The sequence below is a fragment of the Amblyraja radiata genome, chromosome 24 (assembly GCF_010909765.2).
Source record: "Amblyraja radiata isolate CabotCenter1 chromosome 24, sAmbRad1.1.pri, whole genome shotgun sequence".
Classification (NCBI taxonomy): Eukaryota; Metazoa; Chordata; class Chondrichthyes; order Rajiformes; family Rajidae; genus Amblyraja; species Amblyraja radiata.
The window spans coordinates 34,261,559-34,274,002 of NC_045979.1; the positions used below are offsets into that span (position 1 = coordinate 34,261,559).

At 45.0% G+C, this 12,444-nt stretch overlaps 1 protein-coding gene across 1 annotated transcript in view; it reads left to right on the top strand.

The window, feature by feature from the left end:
- Positions 1–12,444, top strand: part of LOC116987004 — a 248,236-nt gene that overhangs the window by 210,191 nt on the left and 25,601 nt on the right. Inside the window, exon 17 of the mRNA XM_033042886.1 lies at positions 10,443–10,448. Within this exon, the coding sequence (XP_032898777.1) occupies positions 10,443–10,448 (6 nt within the window). The remainder of the gene's footprint in view (positions 1–10,442; positions 10,449–12,444) is intronic.

The following is a 12,444-nucleotide window of genomic DNA, read 5'->3' on the forward strand; positions in this document are numbered from 1 at the left end:
CGAAATACCCTATCTATGTTCCTCATAGCTTTGCACACCTGCAATAGCTTCCTCATTCCTCTCCTATCCAGTTTAGTTTTGAGATCCAGCGTGGAAACAGCTGCCTTTCACCGGTACACAAATTCTACAATTAGGGACAATTCTAAACTAAGGGACAATTTACAGAAGCCAATTAATCTACAAACCTACACGTCTTTAGTTTAGAGATATAGCGCGGAAACAAGCCCTTTGGCCCACCGGGTCCGCGCCGACCAGCAAGGACCCGCCGACCAGAGATCCATCCCCACACATTAACACCATGCTACACCCACTAGGGATCATTTTTACATTTACCAAACCAATGCAACCGACAAACCTGCACGTCTTTGGAGTGTGGGAGGAAACTGAACATCTCGGCGAAAACCCACGCAGGTCACGGGGAGAACGTACAAACTCCGTATAGACAGCATCCGCAGTCGGAATCGAACTCGGACTGAATTCGTTGGCAGCAACTCTACCACTGTGCTTCCGTATTGGTGGCGACCTGAGTTGTAAACCGTGCTCCAGCTTATCTTGACAACATCTCCCATTTGCTGCAAATTACAATGAAGAAACATTGCCCGGTCTATTATGCCTATAAACTCTTTACATCGGACAATCATGCTCTCTTGTTCAACTGCAAGCGAAAAGCAGCGAAACTGATTTTTATTTCCTTGTTTCAACAGGACCTGAATATTCTTGTGAAACTTCGAAAGGATCCGATGATTCTTCAAGGTAAACTACTCTGTTTCCAATGAAAGGTGCCATGTACTAATTGCTGGTGTTTTGATTGGGATTGCTTCAATTGGGAGAAAGTTGTGTCTTCCGTTCACTGGCATTAAAGGCCAGTTGGAGTATTGATCTGAATAACAGTGACACAGCCAGTAGAATCACAGCATCACAATACCAGGACCCTGATCTTATGACCTTATTCTATAATAATATAAGTATATAATTTGAAACTAGATAATACTTAACAAATCAGAAGGGAAATTGCACTGGTTTACATCTCATTGTGTTCTGTACATGCTTGGGTGATAAGAACAAATTCCTCCATTTGTTGCCCTTCAGAGGGCGTTCCCTGCAGCATTCACCATGACATCTCCATCACTAACCTCATCCCATGGTGTGAGATGAGTATAGTTGTCAAACCCAAGTATTGTTGCTTTGCCTTGCTGTGACCTGCCCTGTTGTGGTACTGATAGGAAAATGCATAGTGAATTATGGGCTAAAACACCACCTTTGATATCACGTGTGGCAACACCTTGCAGAGTTGGTCAAAGTCTCAATGTCAGTCACTCCAACAGCAGGAAGTGTCCCCACCTAGAACATGACCCTGGGTGGGAGGCACGTTAGGTCACACTGCTGACCTTGAGATTGTCATGGTGAGTTGCCTTCAGGATATGTTGAAGATGTTCCATATTCCAGACAGTTCTAACTGAACAGTCACTGTCCAAACCCAATGTTGGTGGCGGTGGAGATGGAGTTGTAAATGGCATTGGGGTGAGATTTGTTGTGAACCAAGTGCATTGTTTTCCCTTTGGCCTGGTGTTCTCTCCACCGAGGTTGGAACAGGGTTGTAGAGGGCACGGTCTCCTGCACGCCATCCGGCACTCAAATGCACTTGGACCATCTCCAACACCTCCCTTCGGGGGTGTGGTGCTCTGTGGTGATTTCAGGGATAGCTGCAAATATTAGGGTAAATCGGATACCCCATCATTGCAGTACTGAGGGAGGGCAGCGTGCTAGCTGTCAGATATGAAAACCCCAATAACAGCATGATGGCACAGCGGTAGAGTTGCTGCCTTACTGCCCCTGAGCCTTGTGATCGATCCCGACTACAATTGCTGTCTGTATGGAGTTTGTTCGTTCTCTCAGTGACCACGTGGGTTTTCTCCAGATGTTCCCGTTTTCTCCTACATTCCAAAGGCGTGCAGGTTTGTAGGTTAATTGACTTCTGTAAATTGTCTCTAATGTTTAGCGTAAATCTAGTGTATGGGGATTGCTGGCCGATGAAGACTTGGTGTGCCAAAAAGCCTGTTTCCATGCTGTACCTCTAAACTAAACTAAATCAAACCAAACTCAGCTGAACTAAACTAAACTAATCATTGCAAAAAAGGTGTAACATGCATCTTTCCTTAATGGTTGGATGCAATTGCTCTTCAACAGGTTTCACGATCGTTGGCCAATGTCGCCTTACTGTGAGCAGATTAGCTGCTGCGTTACCCACCGAAACAGACTCTACACTTCATTTATTTTGCTGCACACTTCATTAAAATCATGAAAGGTGCCGTATAAATGCTTGACTTTTGTTCTTTACTGAAGGCCAAGGATCAATGATGAGCCATGTCTCACCCTTCCCTATTCTCTGTCCGACAGGATAATTTACATAGTTGTGTCTGGTGTCACCGTGCTTCTCCTGATTCTCATCATTGCCTTCTTTTGGTACCGAAAGCGTAAAACCAAGGGTGAGTTTCTGATTTCCCTTAAATAATTTCACAATACATGCCTCGGTTCCTTGCAGAATGTCAAGAGATTTAATTCTGTTCTAATCAACAAATGCCCTGCATTAAAGTAATAAAGTGTAGGAGGAAGCATGAATGATCAATAATGCTATCATATTTGATGCTATCATAGTGACTCGGTGACAAAAACTGTTCTTTTAATATCATTGCACAGAAACTGTCTGAGTGTGAAATGGCAGAGTTGTGTGAGAACTAAGAGGCTAGGTAGAAGTAAGATTTACATAGATACTCTCACCCTCTCAGCTGTTAGAATATGCTTTGTGTGATTAGCTGGTGTATTTCGAGTCAGGTTAAGTCTTGTTTATTGTCAAATGCACAAGCATGGTGAAGTACTGTTACGCTTTTTCAGACTGATGTCAGGGGAGTGGGCGGTACAGAGGGTAGTCAGAGACAGTAAGACTGGTCAGACAACAGGGAAGGGGTGGGATGGAGAGAGGGGGAAACCAATGGCTACTTGAAGTTAGGGAAGTCAATGTTCATATCGCTGCGGTGTAAGCTGCCCAAGTGAAATATGAGGTGCTGTTCCTCCAAATTGCGCTGGGCCTAACTCTGACAACGGAGGAGGCCCTGGACAGAAATGTTAGTGTGGGAATGGGAGGGTTAGTTAAAGTGTTGAGCAATCGGGAGATCAGGTAGGGTTAGAGGCAGCTTTCGGGAGGGATGGGTAGATCACAAGGAATATGATCCATTCTGAACAATATGTACAGTAACTAGAACAACAGGGCAGATTCTTGCTCCGTTCGTGCAAATATACTGCGGGGCTTTTGGGGTTATGCATAATATAAGGTCTTCTACACAACACGTAGATGTTTCAGTGTGTTGGGAGGAACTGCCGATGCTGGTTTACACTGAAGACAAAATGCTCAAGCAATTCAGCGGGTCAGGTTGCATCTCTGCGGAAAAGGAACAGGTGACGTTCAGAGTCGAAACCCTTATTCAGACTGAGAGTCAGGGGAAAGGGAAACAAGAGATATAGAAGGTACATAGAACAAATAAATGAAATATATGAATGAATGATGTTTAAACCTGTTCCTGATATGGCTCTATCGACAACATATTTTGCAGAATCCAAGTGCAATACATCACACGGTGAAGACAACAATGAAACCCAGGTAAAAATGTGCAATATAAATTCTCTGAGTGATGAAGAATATAGAACATTGAATTATCTGTGTTACACAGGTCGTTTAGCAACACCAGTCCAGTCCAGTTAAGAGATCCAGTGCCCTTCGGCCCACATAGTCCACGCCGACCGGCTAACCCTGCACACTAACACTATCCTACACACACTAGGGGCAATTTGCAATTATGCCAAACCATTTAACCTACAAACCTGTTGTAGGCACTGTCAGGCAACAACTCTACTGCTGATCCGCCGAGCTGCGCTATCTTTGTGTTGTAAACAGCAGCAAATGGCTTGTTCTGTACACTGAACAGTTTGAGACCTACTTTGTAATAGACATCTGTAATAGACATATCAGATCTATTAGGTTGTAAAATTGAATTTTGTTATATTTTAGGAAATGACAGTGTTGGAAGGGACCGACATTTATGCAAATCTGCAGCAACCTGGAAACAACAGGGCAGGTGACCATTTGGAAAACAATGAAGGTGGAATCACGTATGCTGTGGTGAATTGTCAAAGGAAGTCGAGATCAAGGCACCATGTGATTGACAACGCTGTCGTCTACGCAGATTTCAATTTTCATCGCAACTGCCCACAGGGCAATCGGAAACCCCACCCTACTGTGACTCCAGAGAACTCTGAAACAATTTATGCCTCTGTTGTTTCTTAGGAGCTATTTTCAAATTGGTGTGAGTTTTTGGCAATACTCGCTTCACCACTGTATTCAGATTACACTGCTTTAATCTGTTCTATACTTTGTCAAAGAAGGACACAAAATTCTGGAGTAACTCAGCAGGTCAGGCAGCATCTCTGGAGAAAATGGACAGGTGGCCTTTGAGGTTGGGACCTTTCTTCAGATGGTCTGTGGAAAGGTCCTGACCATAAATGGTACCAATCCATTTTCGCCAGAGATGTTTCTTGACCATCTGAGTTACTCTAGCATTTTGGGTTAGTCTTTGGTATAAACTGACATCTTTTTATAGCTCTACTTTGTCAAACTCTTTCTGAATGGTTTTGTTCAATTCATCAGGTGACGGGGGTGATGGGGGAGAAGGCAGGAGAGCGGTGTTTGGAGGGAGAGGTAAATCAGCGATGATTGAATGATGGAGTAGCCTTGATGGGTCAAATTGCCTGCTCCTATCACTAATGACCTTATGAATTCCACTCCCATCACCAATCTCTTTCATCCGCCAGTATAATGAATGGGCCTAGACCATGCATACAAATGATAAAAATGGCACTGCTTCCCATTCTTGTCATACCCACCCTCATTCCCTCCACCCACAAGTTCCCCAACCCTCCCATCATCATTCCTTGTAAGGGGCAGCCTAGGCACACCACACCCCATTGTCTCTGGGCCAAAATATTGTGTGTTCAAGTCCATAAAGGGGTAATGGATCAAGCAAGAAAATGGGTTCAAGTGGATAGTGGACTCAAGCAGATAAGCCACGATGTAGCAGACGTAAGTTCAATTGGAAATGTTGATCTTAGCAGCATTGCTACAGGACCTCTTCTCAAATCTAGACGTACTCTGTTAGAAAGATACAAAGTTCTTACAGAGCAGCAGAGTGCAGGTGAAGGGATGAGGTTTTCCTTGGCTCAATTATCCCGACGCAGTGAGGGGGGGTTAAGTAGGGCCAAAGGGCCTGTTTCGGCGTTGTATGAATCTATGACTCCAATACAATCTAGCCTGGGAACAATTGTTTCTTAGATATCAAAGGATCTATGGAAATAGAACTAGTACAGGTTATTGACATGATAAAGGATAAGCTATGATTTTAATGCATGGTGTCGCCATGAAGGACCTAGTGGGGCCTGACATATTTGTACATTAATCTTTTCACCCTACAATACACATGTATTTGTTTTCAACACATTTCCAGTCAATGCACCAACACATCAAAGGCCAACGTGCTATGGAATGAAACATTGAGTGTGAGCTGCATCTTGCTGTGGGCAACGTGCTTCCAGTTAATATGAGCAGTTGAGCAAAACACACAAAAAAACACTTCAGTGGGTCAAGCAGCATCTCTGAAAGGAAATGGACAGATGACATTTCAGGCCAGGACCCTACTTCAGACTGGTGTTACTTTTCTCAGAATATGACTGCAGCAGAAATTCCCAAACAACCAATGTTCATAGGTTCATACGTTTTAGTGCAGAATTAGACCTTTCGGCCATTCAAGTTTACTCCACAATTCAATCGTGGCTGATGTATCTTCCCCTCCCAACCCCATTCTACTGCCTTCTCCTTATAACCCCTGACACCCACACGGATAAGGAATCTGTCAATATCTGCCTCAGATATATCCATTGACTTGGCTTCTGCAGCTTTCTGTTAAAATAAATTCCAGATTCACCACCATCTGCCGAACGAAATCTAGCCCATATCTCTCTAAGCCTATCCTGTCCAGCTTCCCTCAGATTCCTATTAAATCTTTGCCCCTCACCTTAAATCTATGTCCTCTGGTTCTCAAACTATGTGCCCTGGTTCTCAAGTATTCAGCAAGAACGTGTAGAGTGTAAGAATGTTAGCTCAGGGAGAGCACCTTGCCCTGGCAGGTCAGTGGTTTTCAGGTAGAACACAGTGGCACAGCGGTAGATTTGCTGCCTTACAGCGCCTCATACCCAGGTTCGATGCTGACTACAGGTGCTGTCTGTATGGAGTTTGTACATTCCCCCTGTGTCCGGATAAGTTTTCTCTGGTTGCTCAAATTTCCTCCTACTCTACAAAGACATACAGACCATAGACTGCAGTTTACTTGCCGGTTTGCAAGCACGAGTAGAGGAGGATGGGGTTTTAAGAGTTAATGTGTACATAACAGATTGCAATTTGCGCGTGGTGAGTCTGCTTTACTTATTTAGAATTGCTAACTAATGAATGGTTTTGCAGAACTGCAAACGGTGTTGTGACTAAAAAGGGAAGAGTCCCGAAACCAAGTTGTACTGCAGAGAAAAACACATCTGTTCTAAACAATAAGAACCGGTGCAGGAATGTGCTGATTGTGCGATTAGCTGGTTCCGTGCTACTCATGTATAAATATGCTGCCTGTGCACAGAATAATTGAGTGGGACCGTGATGGACAACGATAATGTAACCTTACTCGTGGATGCTCTCCCACTCCCGCATGCGCAATAAAGAGCAATTGTTACATTCTTAAAGTGACCAATGGGGTTTGTTGTTTGATTGCGGGGATAGAAATTTAACATTGGCGTAGTTGGCAGGATCTCGCTGGGACCATCTCCGACGACTGAGTAAGCGGCTGCTGTCTGGCCGGGACCTCGAGGGGAGTGAAAAGTGCACTATCGAATCCATTAAGTCTGAACTCCCGAACGAGTTCCCGGGAAACCGCGGTCCCCGAGGTTGATCTGGATTCCAGCCGAGATCCACAAGAGCCAGAGGTAAGAGAAACATCGTTATAATCGACAAAGGATAGGTTAATTGAACATTCAGACGAAGAAGAGTGGGGTCTGTGTAAATTAAGATAATAATTAATTATTCCCATCGTAAATCCTTGCAAGGGTCTGTCTAAGCACACCACAACTCATTGTCTCTGGGCCAAAATATTGTGGGTTCAAGTCCGTAAAGGGGTAATGGATCAGGCAAGAACATGGGTTCAAGTGGATAGTGGGCCAACGCAGATAAGCCCAAGATGTAAAATGATCCTTAAACCTGGGTATGCAGATAAGCCAAGATGTAGCAGAAGTAAGTTCAATTGGAAATGTTGATCTTAGCAGCATTGCCACAGACCTCTTCTCAAATCTAGAGGTACTCTGTTGGAAAGATACAACGTTCTTACAGAGCAGCAGAGTGCAGGTGAATGGATGAGGTTTTCCTTGGCTCAATTTCCCAGACGCAGTGAGGAGGGGTAAGTTGGGCCGAAGGGCCTATTTCTGCGTTGTATGAATCTATGACTCCAATACAATCTAGCCTGGGAACAATTGTTTCTTGGATATTAAAGGATCTATGGAAATAGAACTAGTACAGGTTATTGACATGATAAAAGATAAGCTATGATTTTAATGCATGGTGTAGTCATGAAGGACCTAGTGGGGCCTGACATATTTGTTCATTAATTTGTTCACCCTACAATACACATTTATTTGTTTTCAACACATTTCCAGTCAATGTACAAACACATCAAAGGCCAACGTGCTATGGAAAGAGATATTGTGTTCTGACTCAAATGTGTGAGCTGCATCTTGCTGTGGTCAACGTGCTTCCTGTTAATATGAGCAGTTGAGCAAAACACAAATAAAAACACTTCAGTGGGACAAGCAGCATCTCTGAAAGGAAATGGATAGATGACATTTCAGGTCAGGACCCTACTTCAGACTGGTTACTTTTCTCAGAATATGACTGCCGTAGAAACCCCCAAACATACAATGTTCACTAGACCAAGTAGGGCCCGTTGGGTCCCAGCATCATGGGAGAGCTGGTCACCAACGCAATATTCCACCGCTCCACCAATTCCAATATTGTTCACCAGTGGGGTGGTGGGGGGAGGTCTTTTTATTGTGCTAGTATGGGTGTTGCGGACCGAAGGTACTGGTTTCCAGACGGCTAGTATAGACATTGTGGGCCGAATGGATTCATGGACTATTGCAACGATTTTAAAAGCCAAGCCAAGGCAAACAATTTGGCTGCAGCCACCCGACAACCAAAATTCATTTTGTGCACACAAACTTGTTAAAAAGGCGAGGCAACCAATTGGGCAGCAGCCACCTGACAGCCAAAATTCATTTTGTGAACACAAACCTTTTTAAAAGGCAAGGCAAACAATTGGGCAGCAGCCACCTGACAACCAAAATTCATTTTGTGAACACAAACTTTTTAAAAATACGTTTTTAAAAAAACGTGCGTTCAGTGTTATTCGCTGCTCAGAAAGCCGTGACCCTCTCAATTCTTGGATCTGGCAGAGACTGAGTGAGGGATTACACTCCCTGGTTTTATAGTCCCCCCCCCCCCCCCCCCCTGCCGTCAGAGGGGGCAGCAGAGAGAATGGGGAATTTAAAAAAAACATTAATATCGCTCTGATTTTTCATCGATGGGAAAAATCCTCCGGTCCCGGAAGGTGGAGGGGGGCTCTGGGTGAGGTGGCCAAAAATGACGGTCGTAGGTGGCGGCATTCTCTCGGAAATCGGAGCACAGTGGGTCAAAAGCGGTCAAGATCAGACTTTTAGTAATAGAGATAGGTTCATAATTTTTTTGTGCAGAATTAGCCTTTCGGCCCATCAAATCTACGCCACAATTCAATCATGGCTGATCTATCTCCCCCTCCCAACCCCATTCTACTGCGTTCGCCTTATAACCACTGACACCCACACTGATCAGGAATCTGTCAATATCTGCTTCAGAAATATCCATTGACTTGGCTGCTACAGCTTTCTGTTTAAATACATTCCACAGATTCACCACCCTCTGACGAACGAAATCTGCCCATATCTCTGTAAACCCATCCTGTCCAGCTTCCCTCAGGTTCCTATTAAATCTTTCCCCCTCACCTTAAATCTATGTCCTGTGGTTATCAAACTATGTCCTCTGGTTCTCAGGTATTCAGCAAGAACATGTAGAGTATAAGAATGTTAGCTCAGGGAGAGCACCTTTCCCTGGCAGGTCAGTGGGTTTCAGGTAGAACACAGTGGCACAGCGGTAGATTTGTTGCCTTACAGCGCCAGAGACCCAGGTACGATGCTGACCTCAGGTGCTTTCTGTATGGAGTTTGTACATTCCCCCTGTGTCCAGATAAGTTTTCTCTGGGTGCTCCAATTTCCTCCTACTCTACAAAGACATACAGACCATCGACTTAACTTTGCAGTTTACTTGCCGGGTTGCAAGCACGAGTAGAGGTGGTTGGGGTTTTAAGAGTTAATGTGTACATAACAGATTGCAATTTACGCGTGGTGAGTCTGCTTTACTTACTTAGAATTGCTAACTAATGAATGGTTTTGCAGAACTGCAAACGGTGTTATGACTAAAAAGGGAAGAGTCCCGATGCCAAATAGTACTGCAGAGAAAAACACATCTGTTCTAAACCGGTGCAGGAATGTGCTGATTGTGTGATTAACTGGACCCGTGCTACTCATGTATAAATATACTGCCTGTGCACAGAATAATTGAGTGGGCCCGCGATGGGCAAGGATTATGTAACCATACTCGTGGATGCTCTCCCACTCCCGCATGCGCAATAAAGCGCAATTGTTACATTCTTTAAATTTGGTTTGTTGTTCGATAGCGCGGTTAGAAATTTAACATTGGCGTAGTTGGCAGGATCTCGCTGGGACCATCTCCTTCGACTGAGTAAGCGGCTGCTGTCTGGCCGGGACCTCGAGGGGTGTGAGAAGTGCACTATCGGATCCATTAAGTCTTAACTCCCGAACGAGTTCCCGGGAAATCGCGGTCCCCGAGGTTGATCTGGCTTCCAGCCGAGATCCACAAGAACCAGTAATAAGAGAAACATCGTTATAATCGACAAGGGGTATGTTAATTGAACATTCAGACGAAGAAGAGTGGGGTCTGTGTAAATTAAGGTAATAATTAAACACTCCCATCGTAATTCCTTGCAAGGGTCTGTCTAAGCACACCACAACTCGTTGTCTCTGGGCCAAAATATTGTGGGTTCAAATCTGTAAAGGGGCAATGGATCAGGCAATAACATAGGTTCCAGTGGATAGCGGGCTAGGGCAGATAAGCCCAAGATGTAAAATGATCGTAAAACCTAGGTATGTGGCCTCACTGTAACTAGGTCTAGTGTGGATTTTACCTGCCTCAGTGACCAGTTGCAAATAAAATGATCTTAATTGAGCCCATCCCTAGATAGTGCCTAGCGAAGGGGAAATGGGGAGTTGGAGGGGAGTAATGTAGCGTGGAACTGCAGAACTATTCATAGCTTTTATAGCCTATTACAGTGCAAGAAGTGAGTCAAGTGTGTTTTATTGTCATACAGTTTGTACTTGTAGCAGCACAACAGAGTAATATACATGAATTCCTTTATCTACAATACAATACAATACAATACAAATTTATTGTCATTTGAGCCCCAGTGAGAATCAAACGAAATTTTGTTTCCACAGCCATACAAACAAACACAATGTCCTACAGACATACACACAATTAAGTTCACACAAACATCCATCACAGTGAACCCACTGTGATGGAAGGCAAAGTCTTTTCTCTCCCCTGCTCTCAATTTCTCTCCCGATGTCCAAGCCCCAGGCGGGTGATGATAAGTCCCACTGCCATTTTAGGCCGCGCGGGGCGATTTACGGCCCCGCACCCGGTCTGAAAGTACAAGGTCGGAGCCCCAGCGTGCGATGGTGAGTCCCACGGCCATGAAGCCGCGCCAGGTGATGTACGGTCCCGGTCCGGGTCGTTCCAACCCCGCGACACGGGCTGGAGAAGTCGCGTTGCGGGAGCTCCGGGAAGCGGTCTCTCTCTCCCCCCGGACCCGCGAGCTCCCGATGTCCCAGTCCACCGGACCTGCGGCTGCGTTGCTGGAGCCTCCGAGCCCCAGGAGTCGAGTCGCAGCAGCGAGTCACCACCGCTTCCCACGTTCCGAGGCCGGCCAGCCCCACGATGTAAGTAGTCCGTAGTCCGCAGTCTCCGCAGTCTCCCGAGCCCCCGGGTCGTTCCGGTTGGAGGCCGCTCCACGGTGCTAGGCCCCAACGACAACGGAGACCCGACAGGGAAAAGGTCGGGTCTCCCGGACAGGGAAGAGATTTTAAACGGTTTCCCCCTCCCCGCCCCCCACATATACACATTTAAAACCAAGTTTTAAAAAACACAAACACTACATTTAACTAGACAAAAATAAAAAAAAGACAGACAGGCTGTAGGAGCCGCTGCAACGAGTCGCGCCGCCACCAGGAGTATCTTATGTACTCGCTGAGAATGCAAGTTGGAGGTAGGAGAGGAAGGTAATGTAGATGTGGTTGTGTAAAAGGCACTGAATGTTTTGTATCTGAGGGCATCAGCCCCAGGACATGTGTAACCAAAGTTGGCCAATTTGTAATAAAAATAATTTGTTCTGAAAACAAGCCCAGAGTCCACGTGAAATGTTCCCGTCCACAACGTCCCTCCCCAGTACATGAGCACATGAGCACATGACATACGAGCACCTAAGTGCCAACTTGTAGAGTACATCACTGCCTGAACTGCAAGTTTCTGGGTGAGATCCGAAGCCAAGAAGATTCAACTGTCATGACCACAGAAACCCTCCCACAAAAAAAGGCAATTTCTGTAGCAGAAGTAAGTTCGATTGGAAACGCTGGTTTTAGCAGCATTGCTACAGGACGTCTTATCAACTCTAGAGGTTCAAAATATACAAAGTTGTTCCAGAACAGGAGGGTGCAGGTGAAGGGTTGAGGTATTCCTTGGCTCAATTGTCCAGACGCATTCAGGAGGGGTAAGTTGGGCCGAAGGGCCTGCTTCTGCGTTGTATGACGCTATGACTCCATTATAATCTAGCCTCAACAACAATTGTTTGTTAGATATTACGGGATCTATGGAAATAGAACTAGTACTAGATATTGACATGATGAAGGATAAGCTATGATTTTAATGAATCGTGTAGTTATGAAGGACCGAATGGAGCCTGACATTGTTGTTCATTAATTTATTCACCCAAAAATAGACTTGTTTTGATCACATTTCCAGTCAATGTGCAAACACATCAAAGGCCAACATGCTATGGAAAGAAATATTAGGTGTTGAGTCAAATGTGTGAGCTGCATCTTGCTCTGGTCAACGTGCTTCCTGTTAATATGAGCAGTTGA